Here is an 18,577-nt window from a genome sequence, read left to right as displayed (position 1 = left end):
AGGTACACTTCAACTATGACAGACAAAATGAGGAAAGAAATCCAGAAAATCACATTGTAGGATTTTTAATGAATTAATTTTCAAATTATGGTGGAAAATAAGTATTTGGTCACCTACAAACAAGCAAGATTTACGGATCTCACAGACCTGTAACTTCTTCTTTAAGAGGCTCCTCTGTCCTCCACTCGTTACCTGTATTAATGGCACCTGTTTGAACTTGTTATCAGTATAAAAGACACCTGTCCACAACCTCAAACAGTCACACTCCAAACTCCACTATGGCCAAGACCAAAGAGCTGTCAAAGGACACCAGAAACAGAATTGTAGACCTGCACCAGGCTGGGAAGACTGAATCTGCAATAGGTAAGCAGCTTGGTTTGAAGAAATCAAATGTGGGAGCAATTATTAGGAAATGGAAGACATACAAGACCACTAATAATCTCCCTCGATCTGGGGCTCCACGCAAGATCTCACCCCGTGGGGTCAAAATGATCACAAGAACGGTGAGCAAAAATCCCAGAACCACACGGGGGGACCTAGTGAATAACCTGCAGAGAGCTGGGACCAAAGTAACAAAGCCTACCATCAGTAACACACTACGACGCCAGGGACTCAAATCCTGCAGTGCCAGACGTGTCCCCCTGCTTAAGCCAGTACATGTCCAGGCCCGTCGGAAGTTTGCTAGAGAGTATTTGGATGATCCAGAAGAAGATTGGGAGAATGTCATATGGTCAGATGAAACCAAAATATAACTTTTTGGTAAAAACTCAACTCGTCGTGTTTGGAGGACAGTTGATTCCAAAGAACACCATACCTACTGTGAAGCATGGGGGTGGAAACATCATGCTTTGGGGCTGTTTTCCTGCAAAAGGACCAGGACGACTGATCCGTGTAAAGGAAAGAATGAATGGGGCCATGTATCGTGAGATTTTGAGTGAAAACCTCCTTCCATCAGCAAGGGCATTGAAGATGAAACGTGGCTGGGTCTTTCAGCATGACAATGATCCCAAACACACCACCCGGGCAACGAATCATAAGAAGCATTTCAAGGTCCTGGAGTGGCCTAGCCAGTCTCCAGATCTCAACCCCATAGAAAATCTTTGGAGGGAGTTGAAAGTCTGTGTTGCCCAGCAACGGCCCCAAAACATCACTGCTCTAGAGGAGATCTGCAAGGAGGAATGGGCCAAAATACCAGCAACAGTGTGTGAAAACCTTGTGAAGACTTACAGAAAATGTTTGACCTCTGTCATTGCCAACAAAGGGTATATAACAAAGTATTGAGATAAACTTTTGTTATTGACCAAATACTTATTTTCCACCATAATTTGCAAATAAATTCATTCAAAATCCTACAAATGTGATTTTCTGGATTTTTTTTCTCATTTTGTCTGTCATAGTTGAAGTGTACCTATAATGAAAATTACAGGCCTCTCTCATCTTTTTAAGTGGTAGAACTTGCACAATTGGTGGCTGACTAAATACTTTTTTTGCCCCACTGTATATCACATTATATACACTGCTGAAAAAAATAAAGGGAACACTTAAACAACACAATGTAACTCCAAGTCAATCACACTTTTGTGAAATCAAACTGTCCACTTAGGAAGCAACACTGATTGACAATACATTTCACATGCTGTTGTGCAAATGGAATAGACAACAGGTGGAAATTATAGGCAATTAGCAAGACACCCCCAATAAAGGAGTGGTTCTGCAGGTGGTGACCACAGACAACTTCTCAGTTCCTATGCTTCCTGGCTGATGTTTTGGTCACTTTTGAATGCTGGCAGTGCTTTCACTCTAGTGGTAGCATGAGACAGAGTCTACAACCCACACAAGTGGCTCAGGTAGTGCAGCTCATCCAGGATAGCACATCAATGCGAGCTGTGGCAAGAAGGTTTGCTGTGTCTGTCAGCGTAGAGCATGGAGGTGCTACCAGGAGACAGGCCAGTACATCAGGAGACGTGGAGGAGGCCGTAGGAGGGCAACAACCCAGCAGCAGGACCGCTACCTCCACCTTTGTGCAAGGAGGAGCAGGAGGAGCACTGCCAGAGCCCTGCAAAACTTCTTGCAGCAGGCCACAAATGTGCATGTGTCTGCTCAAACGGTCAGAAACAGACTCCATTAGGGTGGTATGAGGTCCCAACATCCACAGGTGTGGGTTGTGCTGTCAGCCCAACACCGTGCAGGACGTTTGGCATTTGCCAGAGAACACCAAGATTGGCCAATTCAACACTGGCACCCTGTGCTCTTCACAGATGAAAGCAGGTTCACACTGAGGACATGTGACAGTCTGAAGACGCCGTGGAGAACGTTCTGCTGCCTGCAACATCCTCCAGCATGACCGGTTTGGCGGTGGGTCAGTCATGGTGTGGGGTGGCATTTCTTTGTGGGGCCGCACAGCCCTCCATGTGCTCGCCAGAGGTAGCCTGACTGCCATTAGGTACCGAGATGAGATCCTCAGACCCCTTGTGAGACCATATACTGGTGCGGTTGGCCCTGGGTTCCTCCTAATGCAAGACAATGCTAGACCTCATGTGGCTGGTGTGTGTCAGCAGTTCCTGCAAGAGGAAGGCATTGATGCTATGGACTGGCCCGCCCATTCCCCAGACCAGAATCCAATTGAGCACATCTGGGACATCATGTCTCTCTCCATCCACCTCTCCATCCACCCCACAGACTGTCCAGGAGTTGGCGGATGCTTTAGTCCAGGTCTGGGAGGAGATCCCTCAGGAGACCATCCGCCACCTCATCAGGAGCATGCCCAGGCGTTGTAGGGAGGTCATACAGGCACGTGGAGGCCACACACACTACTGAGCCTAATTTTGACTTGTTTTAAGGACATTACATCAAAGTTGGATCAGCCTGTAGTGTGGTTTTCCACTTTAATTTTGAGTGTGACTCCAAATCCAGACCTCCATGGGTTGATAAATTTGATTTCCATTGATAATTTGTGTGTGATTTTGTTGTCAGCACATTCAACTATGTAAAGAAAAAAGTATTTAATAAGAATATTTCATTCATTCAGATCTCGGATGTGTTATTTTTAGTGTTCCATTTATTTTTTTGAGCAGTGTACATGATGTCTTGCCCCTGTTCTGCCATACACATCATAGAATGTTATTTACAACTATATATCACATTATATATCTGATGTCTTGCCCCTGTTCTGCCATACACATCATAGAATGTTACTTACACTCGGTCTAGAAGGACATATATCTACACTTATTCACAGCAGATAGGCCTGTTTCTAGACGGCAGTGTTTTGAACATTTGTTTTAGGACTGATGCCTACCACTCTACTCAATGCATTGTCAATAAGCGCTGATGAAGATTTCATACAAAGAGCATTATAGTGGCTTGGAAATACAATGACATTCAAAAGGAGGCAAATCATTATGAGGAAAACCTTTCGTCATCATTTTGATGTTGCCAGATTGACTTTAGATGCAGTATAACGTTAGCTAGCTAGCTAAGATTGAGGGGAGGACACCAGATTTTACCTAGCTTACGTTAGCATGGCTAACTAATGACTTCATTACCGTCTGTTTGAAGTACATTTGATGACATGATATTGATGTCAAAGTTGTGTCCTACTAAATATTTGCCCACTTTAGCAATATAATCATATTTCCAGTCCACTATAGTGTCATTTAGACTAAACGGCCAATAGCCTCTGTTCAGAATGACTGGGCGTATCACGACTTTTGGGCAGCTTGAGAACGTTCATAACAATGGCATGATGCGACCGAGTGACGGAGGTGCAACCTATGAATAGCTACCACCTACTGCTACATTCTAGGGAGAATAACTATGGGTGAATGGTTATGAATTCATGGGCTACACTTGTTCTGCTCTGAATATTTAACACAGTTTTAATCTCAGCTACTGTATGATATCAGCATTGTGAGTGAATAAAACAGGGCTCTCCCAATGTAGGAGTAGAGGAGTAGAAAGAGAGGAGGATGAACGACAGGGGGGGGGGGGATTTGTCCTTCAGTGGGCAGGGATGCCTGAAGGCATGGAGAAGGAGGAAATAACATTCTTCTGGAATGAGAGACCCTGACATGGTGAATTAACAGTCCTTGTAATTCTGTCCATCAGCGCCACTCATCATCTCCATGGTTACTGTCCATTTCCATGCCGACCACTTTTAAGACCCACCTGATCCTTCTTTCACTTCAGGTCCTCCCTTCACATACACATATTCCAAAACATGCATCCTGTTTGCGATAAGGGACTAAAGTAATATTTTTTTTTTTGTCCTGAATACAAAGCGTTTGGGGCTAATCTGACATAACACATCACTGAGTACCACTCTTCATATTTTCAAGCATGGTGGTGGCTGCATCATGTTATGGGTATGCTTGTCATCGGCAGGACTAGGGAGTTTTTTTTAGGATAAAAATACATGGAATAGAGGTAAACCTGGTTCAGTCTGCTTTCCAACAGACACTGGGAGACAAATTCATCTTTCAGCAGGACAATAACCTAAAACCCAATGTCAAAAAATCTATGGCAAGACTTGAAAATGACCAACAACCAACTTGACAGAGCCTCAAAAGCATGCTCAAGCAGCAGAGTCGATATCCGCTCTTATAAACCCAGGGTCATTACACTACTTGTGTAAACAAGATACTATATATTAGTGTTTTATTTTTCATAGGTATTTTACAAATGTTAGAATTGTTCTTCCATTTTGACATTAGAGTATTTTGTGTAGATTGTTCACAAAAAAATGACAATTAAATCCATTTGAATCCTATCTTGTAACACAACAATAAGTGGAAAAAGTCAAAGGTGGGAATACTTTTAGTAAGAACTGTACTTATGTAAACCTCTGCCTACACCCTCTTCAGGTGAGCGAGGACTGGAAGTATGTTGCCATGGTGATCGACCGTCTCTTCCTGTGGATCTTTATAATTGTGTGTGTGTCCGGAACGGTCGGGATGTTCCTCCAGCCACTGTTCCAGAACTACACTGCCAAGACCATCACCAACACCAATGGCTGACCAACCAGGTTCCCAGCAGCATCGATGGACACCGCCCCGACCCAATCAGCACAGCAGGACAGGGGCAGGAGGGAGTTTTATTAAGTCTGTGGAACTAAATTGGACAGGAGCCACACCTGTTAACCTTTATAGCCTTTCTACTGAACTGTTCTGAACTGAAGAACTAAACTTAACACCAACATCGTATTAAAGATTTTTTTCCAGAGGGATAAATGGATGGACAACTCTTCCCTTTATCCCAGAGGAAGGTGGAGTTATGCCTCTCCCCTCTCCCTCTGAGTGACAAGCGGCAGGATCCAATCAGGGAGAGAGGACAATCTCTAAATTGTTTGACATCCTGTAGAACGCTACGCCAGCCAATCAATGCTCTTCATTCCAAGCTGACTGTGCAAGCTTACTGAGAGTATATTGTCGCACTTTAACTGGTACAGAACTTAATGCTTCAGTAACAGAACCTTGATTGGAAACTGTGTCAACCAATCAGAAAAATGTAAAGGCAATTGTTTTTCCAAGCCACTTCTGTTAAGCCAACTGATAGTACAGTACAGTATATTTTACCATAGCATAGCAGTGTACCACAGTATAGCTTTAAATATAATGTTATTGCGATTTCTCTGTGTCTGTTCCTGAGAGAAAGGTAGGGTGCAGTGGTTTGTTGTATGATTTCTCTGTGTCTGTTCCTCAGAGAAAGGTAGGGTGCAGTGGTTTGTTGTATGATTTCTCTGTGTCTGTTCCTCAGAGAAAGGTAGGGTGCAGTGGTTTGTTGTATGATTTCTCTGTGTCTGTTCCTCAGAGAAAGGTAGGGTGCAGTGGTTTGTTGTATGATTTCTCTGTGTCTGTTCCTGAGAGAAAGGTAGGGTGCAGTGGTTTGTTGTATGATTTCTCTGTGTCTGTTCCTCAGAGAAAGGTAGGGTGCAGTGGTTTGTTGTATGATTTCTCTGTGTCTGTTCATCAGAGAAAGGTAGGGTGCAGTGGTTTGTTGTATGATTTCTCTGTGTCTGTTCCTCAGAGAAAGGTAGGGTGCAGTGGTTTGTTGTATGATTTCTCTGTGTCTGTTCCTGAGAGAAAGGTAGGGTGCAGTGGTTTGTTGTATGATTTCTCTGTGTCTGTTCCTCAGAGAAAGGTAGGGTGCAGTGGTTTGTTGTATGATTTCTCTGTGTCTGTTCCTCAGAGAAAGGTAGGGTGCAGTGGTTTGTTGTATGATTTCTCTGTGTCTGTTCCTCAGAGAAAGGTAGGGTGCAGTGGTTTGTTGTATGATTTCTCTGTGTCTGTTCCTCAGAGAAAGGTAGGGTGCAGTGGTTTGTTGTATGATTTCTCTGTGTCTGTTCCTGAGAGAAAGGTAGGGTGCAGTGGTTTGTTGTATGATTTCTCTGTGTCTGTTCCTCAGAGAAAGGTAGGGTGCAGTGGTTTGTTGTATGATTTCTCTGTGTCTGTTCCTGAGAGAAAGGTAGGGTGCAGTGGTTTGTTGTATGATTTCTCTGTGTCTGTTCCTCAGAGAAAGGTAGGGTGCAGTGGTTTGTTGTATGATTTCTCTGTGTCTGTTCCTCAGAGAAAAGGTAGGGTGCAGTGGTTTGTTGTATGATTTCTCTGTGTCTGTTCCTCAGAGAAAGGTAGGGTGCAGTGGTTTGTTGTATGATTTCTCTGTGTCTGTTCCTCAGAGAAAGGTAGGGTGCAGTGGTTTGTTGTATGATTTCTCTGTGTCTGTTCCTCAGAGAAAGGTAGGGTGCAGTGGTTTGTTGTATGATTTCTCTGTGTCTGTTCCTGAGAGAAAGGTAGGGTGCAGTGGTTTGTTGTATGATTTCTCTGTGTCTGTTCCTGAGAGAAAGGTAGGGTGCAGTGGTTTGTTGTATGATTCTAAGCCCTTTTAAACTAGAATGTGATATTACCTGTACTACACAGCCTGTGACGTGCACACTAACACTATATGAGGAGAAGAGACAGATCGTGAAGGAGAGAGATGAAAGAGAGAGAGGGATATTGACAGAGAGTTAGATGGAATGAGATGAAGTAGTGATAGTGAATCCCAAACCGCCCCCTCGCCAATACCAACTCCCTCCGTTGTCACGTGTTGCTGACGAAGCTCCGAGGGTGACTTCCAGAGAGTGGCGATGGGATCAATAAACCCACCGGGACCAGTCTCTGAATCAGACATAAACACATGCACGTGGTATATAATTAGACATGCCTCTCCATTTTTTTACAATTCAATTGCGCTAACTTCAGACATATAGCAGTGAGTGTCGGGATAGTACGTCGCTCTGAAGCCTGCATCCGTGCTGGCTAGGTCGAAGTGGCTATAGGAGGATCTAATTAGCCCCTGCACCCCCATAATATTCACTCCCTCAGCTTTAGTACACTTGTGCAAATGGCAGAGGTGGAGAGGCAGGGGGTGAAGGGGCAGGGGGTGATTTGGGATTCAACCTTAGAGGGGCAGCAGGGTAGCCTAGTGGTTAGAGCATTGGACTAGTAAGTGAAAGGTTGCAAGATCAAATCCCCGAGCTGACAAGGTACAAAATCTGTCGTTCTGCCCTTGAACAGGCAGTTAACCCACTGTTCCTAGGCCGTCATTGAAAATAAGAATTTGTTCTTAACTGACTTGCCTAGTAAAATAAATAAACACATTTTTTTTGATAAAGGTGAAGGATGTCTGCGTACACAGCTCTATTGGGATAATAGCAGCTTGTGCCATAGGGTACAGTTGCAAGGGTATGAGTCTAGATTCAGTAAGTTCCTGGGAAACTGAGATTGGGTTGAGCCAAGATGGAGTAAATTCCCTCTTTTTACAGTATTTTTTTATTTATTTAACATTTATTTAACTAGGCAAGTCAGTTAAAGAACAAATTCTTATGTTCAATGACGGCCTAGGAACAGTGGGTTGTTCAGGGGCAGAACGACAGATTAGTACCTTGTCAGCTCAGTTGAGCCATGATTGCACAAAATTGGGTGGTCGAATATAGAACTGACAGATGATATGTATTGTTGGAATAAGGATGTTTTCTCACGAAATGTAAGCTATTGTGTGTTATGAATGTTTGCACAAATGTTAATTTCTGTCATCACTGTGATTCTCATTATCAGAGTAAGACAGTGTCTCACTCTGTCCTCTCTTCCTTTCCTCCCTCTCTCATCCCCCCTTCCCCCTCCTGTCCTCCCCTCCTTCCCCCTCCTGTCCTCCCCTCCTTCCCCCTCCTGTCCTCTCCTTCTTCCCCCTCCTGTCCTCTCCTCCTGTCCTTCCCTCCTTCCCCTTCTCTCCTCCTTCCCCCTCCTGCCCTCTCCTCCTTCCCCCTCTCTCCTCCCCTCCTGTCCTCCCCTCCTTCTCCCTCGCTCCTCTCCTCCGTCCCCCTCCTTTCCCTCACCTGTCCTCTCCTCCTTCCCCCTCCTGTCCTCTCCTCCTTCCCCCTCCTGTCTTCTCCTCCTGTCCTTCCCTCCTTCCCCCTCTCTCCTCTCCTCCTTCCCCCTCCTGTCCTCCCTCTCTCAGATTGTGTTGTGCTCTGTAGCTGACTCTCTCCTCTCCTCCTTTCCCCTCCTGTCCTCTCCTCCTTCCCCCTCCTGTCCTCTCCTCCTGTCCTTCCCTGTTTCCCCTTCGCTCCTCTCCTCCTTCCCCCTCCTGTCCTCCCTCTCTCAGATTGTGTTGTGTTCTGTAGCTGACTCTCTCCTCTCCTCCTTCCGCCTCCTGTCCTCCCTCTCTCAGATTGTGTTGTGCTCTGTAGCTGACTCTCTCCAGTGTGTAATGCTGTATTATTATTATTGTCAGAACACAAGTCACCTATAGTTATTACAGTAATGGGCCAGGTTAATTTACTTAATGTCCGATGTGTGTGTGTGCACTCATTGCCCACTGCATTACCATATCTGTCCGACGCAATGTGCAAGAGAGCTTACTTCCCTGGAGAGAGAGAGAGAGAGAGAGACCAGCCAAGTGTTAACTGCCATCCTGAGTGATCCCCTTCCATGACCTTGCGTCACTCTGTGGGACACAGGCTTTTCACAGTGGGGTAGTCCAGGAGAGCCCCAGGAGTGTGTAAAGTCTATCAGAGAGCTGTGGAGTCCTGTGGAGTGGAATCCTCTCTTTCCCTTCAGGACCTGGCTGTAGAGGTGTGAAGCAAACAGAGTGGTGTCCATCCCCTCCCTCCTCCCCATTTCTCCACCCTTCTCTTTTTCTTCCTTCTCTCCCCTTCATTCCCTTGTTCTCTCTCTCCTCTGTCCCTCTCTCTTTGTCTCTGTGTGTTTCTCCATTCCCCACTCAGAGGAGAGCGTTGTCCTCCAATAACCGCTCACAGCTTTGTTCCTGTGCAATAAAGGTTGTAGGTTCAGTTCAACATTCAGTTTCTGTTGTAAGTTCTTCTGACACACACACACAAACATTTGGAACGGTATTGGAATGTTTCCTGAGTTCACATAAAACACACAAAAGAAAACAACATTTCCTGTCTTTCTAATATTAATGCTGCTGACCCCCCTGACCCCCCCCCGGACCTGATTCAAAGTGCTGTAGCGTTACAGTAAAACACTGTGGCCAGTAACCTGGTTCAAAGTGCTGTAGCTTTACAGTAAAACACTGTGGCCAGTAACCTGGTTCAAAGTGCTGTAGCGTTACAGTAAAACACTGTGGCCAGTAACCTGGTTCAAAGTGCTGTAGCGTTACAGTAAAACACTGTGGCCAGTAACCTGGTTCAAAGTGCTGTAGCGTTACAGTAAAACATTGTGGCCAGTAACCTGGTTCAAAGTGCTGTAGCGTTACAGTAAAACACTGTGGCCAGTAACCTGGTTCAAAGTGCTGTAGCGTTACAGTAAAACACTGTGGCCAGTAACCTGGTTCAAAGTGCTGTAGCGTTACAGTAAAACACTGTGGCCAGTAACCTGATTCAAAGTACTGTAGCTTTATGGTAAAACACTGTGGCCAGTAACCTGGTTCAAAGTGCTGTAGCGTTACAGTAAAACACTGTGGCCAGTAACCTGGTTCAAAGTGCTGTAGCATTACAGTAAAACACTGTGGCCAGTAACCTGGTTCAAAGTGCTGTAGCGTTACAGTAAAACACTGTGGCAAGTAGCCTGATTCAAAGTGCTGTAGCATTACAGTAAAACACTGTGTCCAGTAACCTGGTTCAAAGTGCTGTAGCGTTACAGTAAAACACTGTGGCCAGTAACCTGGTTCAAAGTGCTGTAGCGTAACAGTAAAACACTGTGGCCAGTAACCTGGTTAAAGTGCTGTAGCATTACAGTAAAACACTGTGGCCAGTAACCTGATTCAAAGTTCTGTAGCGTTACAGTAAAACACTGTGGCCAGTAACCTGGTTCAAAGTGCTGTAGCGTAACAGTAAAACACTGTGGCCAGTAACCTGATTCAAAGTACTGTAGCTTTACAGTAAAATACTGTGGCCAGTAACCTGATTCAAAGTGCTGTAGCGTTACAGTAAAACACTGTGGCCAGTAACCTGGTTCAAAGTGCTGTAGCTTTACAGTAAAATAACCTATTACTGTACTAACAAGTACAGTCAAGTTCTTCCTACTGCCAACCAACTGTTATATGTGCACATTTACAGGATTGTGTGTTTGCATGTGTGTTGTAGTACCATTTGTAATGTTTGATTAATGCATTCCTATCACATTACAATTCTGTACCACATCAGTGTTCATCGACAATGGAAATATTTCATATTTGGTATAGACTACCAACATCCTGAATATCTGTTTCCTGAGGGATTCTGTCTGTTCTGCTAATTCTAAAGGTTTAATATTCAGTAATGTTGGCTTTGGATTCAACTTTAGGAAGAACATCTTAAAAATGAGAGGACAGTCTAAGATGGTTCAGCGTGGAACACAGTTCTAAGATCTGTTGTTGGACAGATTATGGAGCTCATTGTGAAGCATCACAGATCTTCATAAGGTACAGTGGGGCAAAAAAGTATTTAGTCAGCCACCAATTGTGCAAGTTCTCCCACTTAAAAAGATGAGAGAGGCCTGTAATTTTCATCATAGGTACACTTCAACTATGACAGACAAAATGAGAAAAAAAATCCAGAAAATCCCATTGTAGGATTTTTAATGAATCTATTTGCAAATTATGGTGGAAAATAAGTATTTGTCAATAACAAAAGTTAATCTCAATACTTTGTTATATACCCTTTGTTGGCAATGACAGAGGTCAAAGGTTTTATGTAAGTCTTCACAAGGTTTTCACACACTGATGCTGGTATTTTGACCCATTCCTATATATATATATATATATATATATATATATATAAAACAAAGTATTGAGATAAACTTTTGTTAATGACCAAATACTTATTTTCCACCATAATTTGCAAATAAATTCATTAAAAATCTTACAATGTGATTTTCTGGATTTTTTTTTCTCATTTTGTCTGTCATAGTTGTAGTGTACATATGATGAAAATTACAGGCCTCATCTTTTTAAGTGTGAGAACTTGCACAATTGGTGGCTGACTAAATACTTTTTTTGCCCCACTGTATGGATGAAACTAATCTGTTATTGTCAGCCCATCCAGGTACTGTTGGTATCAGTGGTAATGTAAAATATCAGGCTTTTCAGGTCATTTCCTTCAGAATGACCTCGACGGGACCGCAGTGGAGAAGGTGGAAAGCTTCTTGTTAGTCGTGTACACATCACTGACAAACTGAAATGGTCCACCCACACAGACAGTGGTGTGAAGAAGGCGCAACAGCGCCTCTTCAACCTCAGGAGGCTGAAGAAATTTGTCTTGGCACCGAAAACCCTCACAAACCTTTACAGATGCACCATTGAGAGCATCCTGTCGGCTGTATCACCACCTGGTACGGCAACTGCACCACCCACGACCGCAGTGCTCTCCAGAGGGTGGTGCGGTCTGCCCGACGCAAATTATCTGCCCTCCAAGACACCTAGAGTACCCAATGTCACGGGAAGGCCAAAAAGGTCATCAACGCAGGGACCGAGAGACTGAAAAACAGCTTCTATCTCAAGGCCATCAGACTGTTAAATAGCCATCACTAGCACATTTGAGGCTGCTGCCCTATATACATAGACTTGGAATCACTGGCCACATTAATAAATGGAACGCTAGTTACTTTAATAATGTTTACATATTTTTCACTACTCATCTCGTATGTATATACTGTATTCTATTCTACTGTATATTAGGCTATGCCGCTCTGACATTGCTCATCATATAGTTATATATTCTTAATTTCATTCCTTTACTTAAATGTGTGTGTATATGTTGTGAAATACTTGTTAGATATTACTGAACTGTTAGAGCTACAAACACAAGCATTTTGCTGCACCCGCAATAACATCTGCTAAACACGTGTATGTGACCAATAAAATGTGATTAAGTTAATGGAAGTGCAGCACAGACACGAAAGTCCATCCCTGGAGAGTCTCTCACTCTGCTCCCATCTGCTGGCCAGACTGTGTTACTACTCCTCTCCATCAGAGAGACTGGGTGAAATGAGGAATATCCCAAACATACACACAAAGTATCCAGAAACCACAACAATACTCCACGACAAGCTTTGGTTAAATGTCAGGTTTATTCTATCGAGGAGGAACAGTTTAACAATGAATGAGAAATGAACAAGGAGTTTACAAAAGGAATGAAAAGACAGAGAAATGATATTCACATATTCAACAATGACTATGAATGACGTTAATAATGATGACTTAAACTCTCCACATTTTCACTCTGGAATAAACTTCTGTGTGTTGGGTTTGGTTTGGATCGAGATGACACACACACTAAACACAAAAACACACTGCCCAGTGTGCCACGATGCATCTATGAACATCTCAGAGTGTGTGTGTGCATGTGTGTGGTATGTATGGTGTGTGTAGGTCTCTGTTATTAAACAGTAGACATTAAGCCTAGCCAGGATTTGAGTGGAGATGTCTCATAATAATCGTCCTCCTCTCCTCAGTGAGTGAGAGAGAGAGAGAGAGAGAGAGAGAGAGAGAGAGCATAGATATGTGTGAGTGTACGTGTGTGTGTGTGTGTGTTGTGTTCACTTCTTCTCCCCCTTGTCATTGTACTCCAGGAAGAAGTCGTTGCAGGCGACGGTGAGCGCCCCCACCAGGATAACAAACTCAGTGAAGTCCACCTCTCCATCATTGTTGGCATCCAGGTCCCCCATCACCTTGTCCACTGCTTCCTTGTCCTGGGCATTCTGGGTAAGGGAGAGAGGAAGACTTTTATGCTGTGTGTCTGTGCGTGTGTGTCTGTGTGTGTGTGAATCTCCTTACCCCCAGGTAGTTGCCCAGCTCTGCAGAGAGCATCACTTTGAGCTCTGCTCTGCTCAGGGTGTATTTGTCGCCCTCGTCTCCAGAATACTTATGGAAGGTCTGGATCATCAGCTGCATGGCAGTCTCCAAGGTGGACACATTCTCTGTTTTGGTAGGGTTAGACATACTACAGAGGTAGAAAGACAATAGACATGGTTAGGATAATGAGTAGGTGTTTCACATTGTAGTAGGACATCAAGTGATGTCAAGACACAAGTGATGTAGCCTGTGCAGAGTGTTTGTATTTTCTCATGGAAGCTGAGCCAGGATCAGATGGATCAGTCAAACACACTGTAGAGAGCAGTGGAGGCTGGTGAGAGGAGAACATCTCATAATAATGGCTGGAATGGAGTGATATCAAACACATGAAACACCCACCCAAAAAAAATGTATTTGATATCATTCCATTCCATTATTATGATCCATCCTCCCCTCAGCAGCCTCCACTGGCACAGTATCAACTGAGTTAGCAATCACCATGTCTGCTGAGCACGGCAGGACAGATAGGACGAGAGAGAGAGGGATGGATGAATAGACAGAGAGAGCTGTTTGTTCCTCAACCCTGTCTAGTTCCTGAATTAGTCACAAGTTTAAAGTCATCCTACCCAACACCTGAAGAACTACAAACCCCAAGAGTCCTACTACATTACTAAAGCCCCAGACAGTTAGCCATGGAGTATGATGATGATTGATGATTAGTTTCTCCACTTAAGGATAAGTTGATCCTGGATCTGTGGGGAGCCACATTGAGACACTGTAATGGAAAGGAGATAGGTAATAGTGAGCAGGATATGTGAACCCCAGCCTTCTGATAAGAGTGAAACTCACACCAGGTAGAAACACACCTCGCTCTAACTCTAACCCTTTCTCTAACCCTATAGCCCTGTCCTATCCAAACCAGTACAGGAGGAACTGGGACCATAGGAACCTGAGCTAGCCTCCATCCCACCCCTCCATCTCTTTATCCTACCCCTACATCTCTTTATCCCACCCCTCCATCTCTTTATCCCACCCCTCCATCTCTTTATCCTACCCCTACATCTCTTTATCCCACCCCTCCATCTCTTTATCCCACCCCTCCATCTCTTTATCCCACCCCTCCATCTCTTTATCCCACCCCTCCATCTCTTTATCCCACCCTGCCTCCATCTCTTTATCCCACCCTGCCTCCATCTCTTTATCCACCCTGCCTCCATCTCTTTATCCACCCTGCCTCCATCTCTTTATCCCACCCTGCCTCCATCTCTTTATCCCACCCTGCCTCCATCTCTTTATCCCCCCTGCCTCCATCTCTTTATCCACCCTGCCTCCATCTCTTTATCCCACCCTGCCTCCATCTCTTTATCCCACCCCTCCTCCATCTCTTTATCCCACCCCGCCTCCATCTCTTTATCCATCTCTTTATCCCACCCTGCCTCCATCCCTGCCTCCATCCTCCATCTCTTTATCCCATCCTGCCTCCATCTCTTTATCCCACCCTGCCTCCATCTATTTATCCCACCCTGCCTCCATCTATTTATCCCACCCTGCCTCCATCTCTTTATCCCACCCTGCCTCCATCTCTTTATCCACCCTGCCTCCATCTCTTTATCCACCCTGCCTCCATCTCTTTATCCCACCCTGCCTCCATCTCTTTATCCCACCCTGCCTCCATCTCTTTATCCACCCTGCCTCCATCTCTTTATCCACCCTGCCTCCATCTCTTTATCCCACCCCGCCTCCATCTCTTTATCCCACCCTGCCTCCATCTCTTTATCCCATCCTGCCTCCATCTATTTATCCCACCCTGCCTCCATCTCTTTATCCCACCCTGCCTCCATCTCTTTATCCCACCCTGCCTCCATCTCTTTATCCCACCCTGCCTCCATCTCTTTATCCCACCCCTCCATCTCTTTATCCCACCCTGCCTCCATCTCTTTATCCCACCCCTCCATCTCTTTATCCCACCCTGCCTCCATCTCTTTATCCCACCCCTCCATCTCTTTATCCCACCCCTCCATCTCTTTATCCCACCCCTCCATCTCTTTATCCCACCCCTCCATCTCTTTATCCCACCCTGCCTCCATCTCTTTATCCCACCCTGCCTCCATCTCTTTATCCCACCCTGCCTCCATCTCTTTATCCCACCCTGCCTCCATCTCTTTATCCCACCCTGCCTCCATCTATTTATCCCACCCTGCCTCCATCTCTTTATCCACCCTGCCTCCATCTCTTTATCCACCCTGCCTCCATCTCTTTATCCACCCTGCCTCCATCTCTTTATCCACCCTGCCTCCATCTCTTTATCCCACCCTGCCTCCATCTCTTTATCCCACCCTGCCTCCATCTCTTTATCCCACCCTGCCTCCATCTCTTTATCCCACCCTGCCTCCATCTCTTTATCCCACCCTGCCTCCATCTCTTTATCCCACCCTGCCTCCATCTCTTTATCCCACCCCCACCCTGCCTCCATCTCTTTATCCCACCCTGCCTCCATCTCTTTATCCCACCCTGCCTCCATCTCTTTATCCACCCTGCCTCCATCTCTTTATCCCACCCTGCCTCCATCTCTTTATCCCACCCTGCCTCCATCTCTTTATCCCACCCTGCCTCCATCTCTTTATCCCACCCTGCCTCCATCTCTTTATCCCACCCTGCCTCCATCTCTTTATCCACCCTGCCTCCATCTCTTTATCCCACCCCTCCTCCATCTCTTTATCCCACCCTGCCTCCATCTCTTTATCCCACCCTGCCTCCATCTCTTTATCCCACCCTGCCTCCATCTCTTTATCCCACCCTGCCTCCATCTCTTTATCCCACCCTGCCTCCATCTCTTTATCCCACCCTGCCTCCATCTCTTTATCCCACCCTGCCTCCATCTCTTTATCCACCCTGCCTCCATCTCTTTATCCACCCTGCCTCCATTTCTTTATCCACCCTGCCTCCATCTCTTTATCCACCCTGCCTCCATATCTTTATCCCACCCTGCCTCCATCTCTCTATCCCACCTTGCCTCCATCTCTTTATCCCACCCTGCCTCCATCTCTTTATCCCACCCTGCCTCCATCTCTTTATCCCACCCTGCCTCCATCTCTTTATCCACCCTGCCTCCATTTCTTTATCCACCCTGCCTCCATTTCTTTATCCACCCTGCCTCCATCTCTTTATCCACCCTGCCTCCATCTCTTTATCCCACCCTGCCTCCATCTCTCTATCCCACCTTGCCTCCATCTCTTTATCCCACCCTGCCTCCATTTCTTTATCCCACCCTGCCTCCATCTCTTTATCCCACCCTGCCTCCATCTCTTTATCCCACCCTGCCTCCATCTCTTTATCCCACCCTGCCTCCATTTCTTTATCCCACCCTGCCTCCATCTCTTTATCCCACCCTGCCTCCATCTCTTTATCCCACCCTGCCTCCATCTCTTTATCCCACCCTGCCTCCATCTCTTTATCCCACCCTGCCTCCATCTCTTTATCCCACCCTGCCTCCATCTCATTATCCCACCCTGCCTCCATCTCTTTATCCCACCCTGCCTCCATCTCTTTATCCCACCCTGCCTCCATCTCTTTATCCCACCCTGCCTCCATCTCTTTATCCCACCCTGCCTCCATCTCTTTATCCCACCCTGCCTCCATCTCTTTATCCCACCCTGCCTCCATCTCTTTATCCCACCCTGCCTCCATCTCTTTATCCCACCCTGCCTCCATCTCTTTATCCCACCCTGCCTCCATCTCTTTATCCCACCCTGCCTCCATATCCCACCCCTCCATCTCTTTATCCCAGCCGTCATCTCTAAATATCTCCATCCCACCCTCTACCTCTCCATCCCACCCCTCCACCTTCCCTTCACACCCCATCTCATTTGTCGATCCCATCCCACCCCTCCACCTTCCCACCCCATCTATCTGTTGATCCCATCCCACCCCTCTACCTCTCCATCCCATCTATCTGTCGATCCCATCCCACCCCTCCACCTTCCCTTCGCACCCCATCTATCTGTCGATCCCATCCCACCTCCTCTTTACCTCTCCATCCCACCCCTCCACCATCTTTATCTGTCAGCCCATCCCATCCCCCTCTACCTCTCCATCCCACCCCCTCCACCATCTATCTGTTGATCCCATCCCACCCCTCCACCTTCCCACCCCATCTATCTGTCGATCCCATCCCACCCTCCACCTTCCCACCCCATCTATCTGTCGATCCCATCCCACCCCTCCACCTTCCCACCCCACCATCTATCTGTCGATCCCATCCCACCCCTCTACCTCTCCATCCCACCCCTCCACCATCTATCTGTCTATCCCATCCCATCCCACCCCTCCACCTTCCATTCGCACCCCATCCCTTCCCCACCTCTCCATCTTACCTCCACCTCTCCCACCCCTCTTCCCTGACCACTCTACTTCTTTCCCTACAATTACATTCCCACTGTATCAAATTAACTTTATTCCAACAGAAATCTGAGGTCATATAGGAAAAATATAGATTTGCCTCCTTTGAGCTAGATATTTATATAAACAGAAAATAAAGAAGAAAGAGAAGAGAGAGGTTAGTCAGGACAGAGGAAACACAACCGGTCAGAAACTCTATAGAGGCTAACATCACACCGGAATAGACCAGGGAATAGACATGAAATCACCAAACACACAGAGTAGTGAAGTCTACAGTACAGGCTGTGTGCTTTCCCCTCTCTGTAAAAGTTATAATGACGTTGTTTAGGGTTACAGCAACGCAAACTTTGTATCATTGTCTCTAGATCACAAACAGCTGAAATATATTTCATCTGCTCCACGTTTGACCGTGCTAGACAGAACTACCTCCTGAAGACCAGAAGGGCTGAATTGTTTTGCCTGTTGCTGAGAAACTGCATTCATTCCTGAGTCAACCTTTCTTCCTTACCTGAGCAGAGGAGGAGTGCTGGCCTGCTGTTGGACACGTAGAGGGAGAGTAACGAAGAACGATGAGGAGGGGGAGATGGACAGCCTCTTAAATACTTCTCTCCCTCCTCCCACTCCGCCTCTCTCCCTCCACCCACTCCACCTCTCTCCCTCCTCCCAATCCACCTCTCTCCCTCCACCCACTCCACCTCTCTCCCTCCACCCACTCCACTTCTCTCCCTCCTCCCAATCCACCTCTCTCCCTACACCCACTCCGCCTCTCTCCCTCCTCCCACTCCGCTTCTCTCCCTCCTCCCACTCCACCTCTCTCCCTCCTCCACCTCTCTCCCTCCTCCCACTCCGCCTCTCTCCCTCCTCCTCTCTCCCTCCTCCCACTCCACCTCTCTCCCCTCCTCTACCT

General features: G+C 46.2%; 2 protein-coding genes across 51 annotated transcripts in view; one reads left to right on the top strand and one right to left on the bottom strand.

The window, feature by feature from the left end:
- LOC127915341 (neuronal acetylcholine receptor subunit beta-2-like) overlaps positions 1–9,334 on the top strand; it is a 61,262-nt gene extending 51,928 nt beyond the window's left edge. Inside the window, exons 6-9 of one of the 50 annotated variants that reach the window (XM_052495395.1) lie at positions 4,863–5,922; positions 6,301–6,354; positions 6,409–6,516; positions 6,572–9,334. In XM_052495395.1, the coding sequence (XP_052351355.1) occupies positions 4,863–5,015 (153 nt within the window). In that variant the 3' untranslated portion in view covers positions 5,016–5,922; positions 6,301–6,354; positions 6,409–6,516; positions 6,572–9,334. Of the gene's footprint in view, positions 1–4,862; positions 6,517–6,571 lie in introns of all 50 variants that reach the window. The other 49 variants (XM_052495396.1, XM_052495384.1, XM_052495386.1 and 46 more) reach the window with 49 other exon arrangements.
- A 3,195-nt stretch (positions 9,335–12,529) lies between these two features.
- Positions 12,530–18,267, bottom strand: s100t (S100 calcium binding protein T). The gene is made up of 3 exons (XM_052492624.1): positions 18,179–18,267; positions 13,255–13,420; positions 12,530–13,178 (listed from the first exon to the last, which is right to left on the bottom strand). The coding sequence occupies exons 2-3, from the start codon at positions 13,417–13,419 to the stop codon at positions 13,017–13,019; spliced, it is 327 nt and encodes a 108-aa protein (XP_052348584.1). The 5' UTR covers position 13,420; positions 18,179–18,267; the 3' UTR covers positions 12,530–13,016.
- Positions 18,268–18,577: the final 310 nt, after the last annotated feature.

Source organism: Oncorhynchus keta, chromosome 34 (assembly GCF_023373465.1).
Source record: "Oncorhynchus keta strain PuntledgeMale-10-30-2019 chromosome 34, Oket_V2, whole genome shotgun sequence".
Lineage (NCBI taxonomy): Eukaryota > Metazoa > Chordata > Actinopteri > Salmoniformes > Salmonidae > Oncorhynchus > Oncorhynchus keta.
Note: the sequence above shows the minus strand (reverse complement) of the source record. Positions and strands in the feature narration are given on the sequence as shown.

Bases quoted from the DNA above. Each gene is read 5' to 3' on its own strand.
- s100t (XM_052492624.1), bottom strand. From the start codon at position 13,419: ATGTCTAACCCTACCAAAACAGAGAATGTGTCCACCTTGGAGACTGCC. The intron at 13,179-13,254 runs GTAAGGAGATTC...TCCCTTACCCAG, and splicing joins AGCTGGGCAACTACCTGGGG to AATGCCCAGGACAAGGAAGC.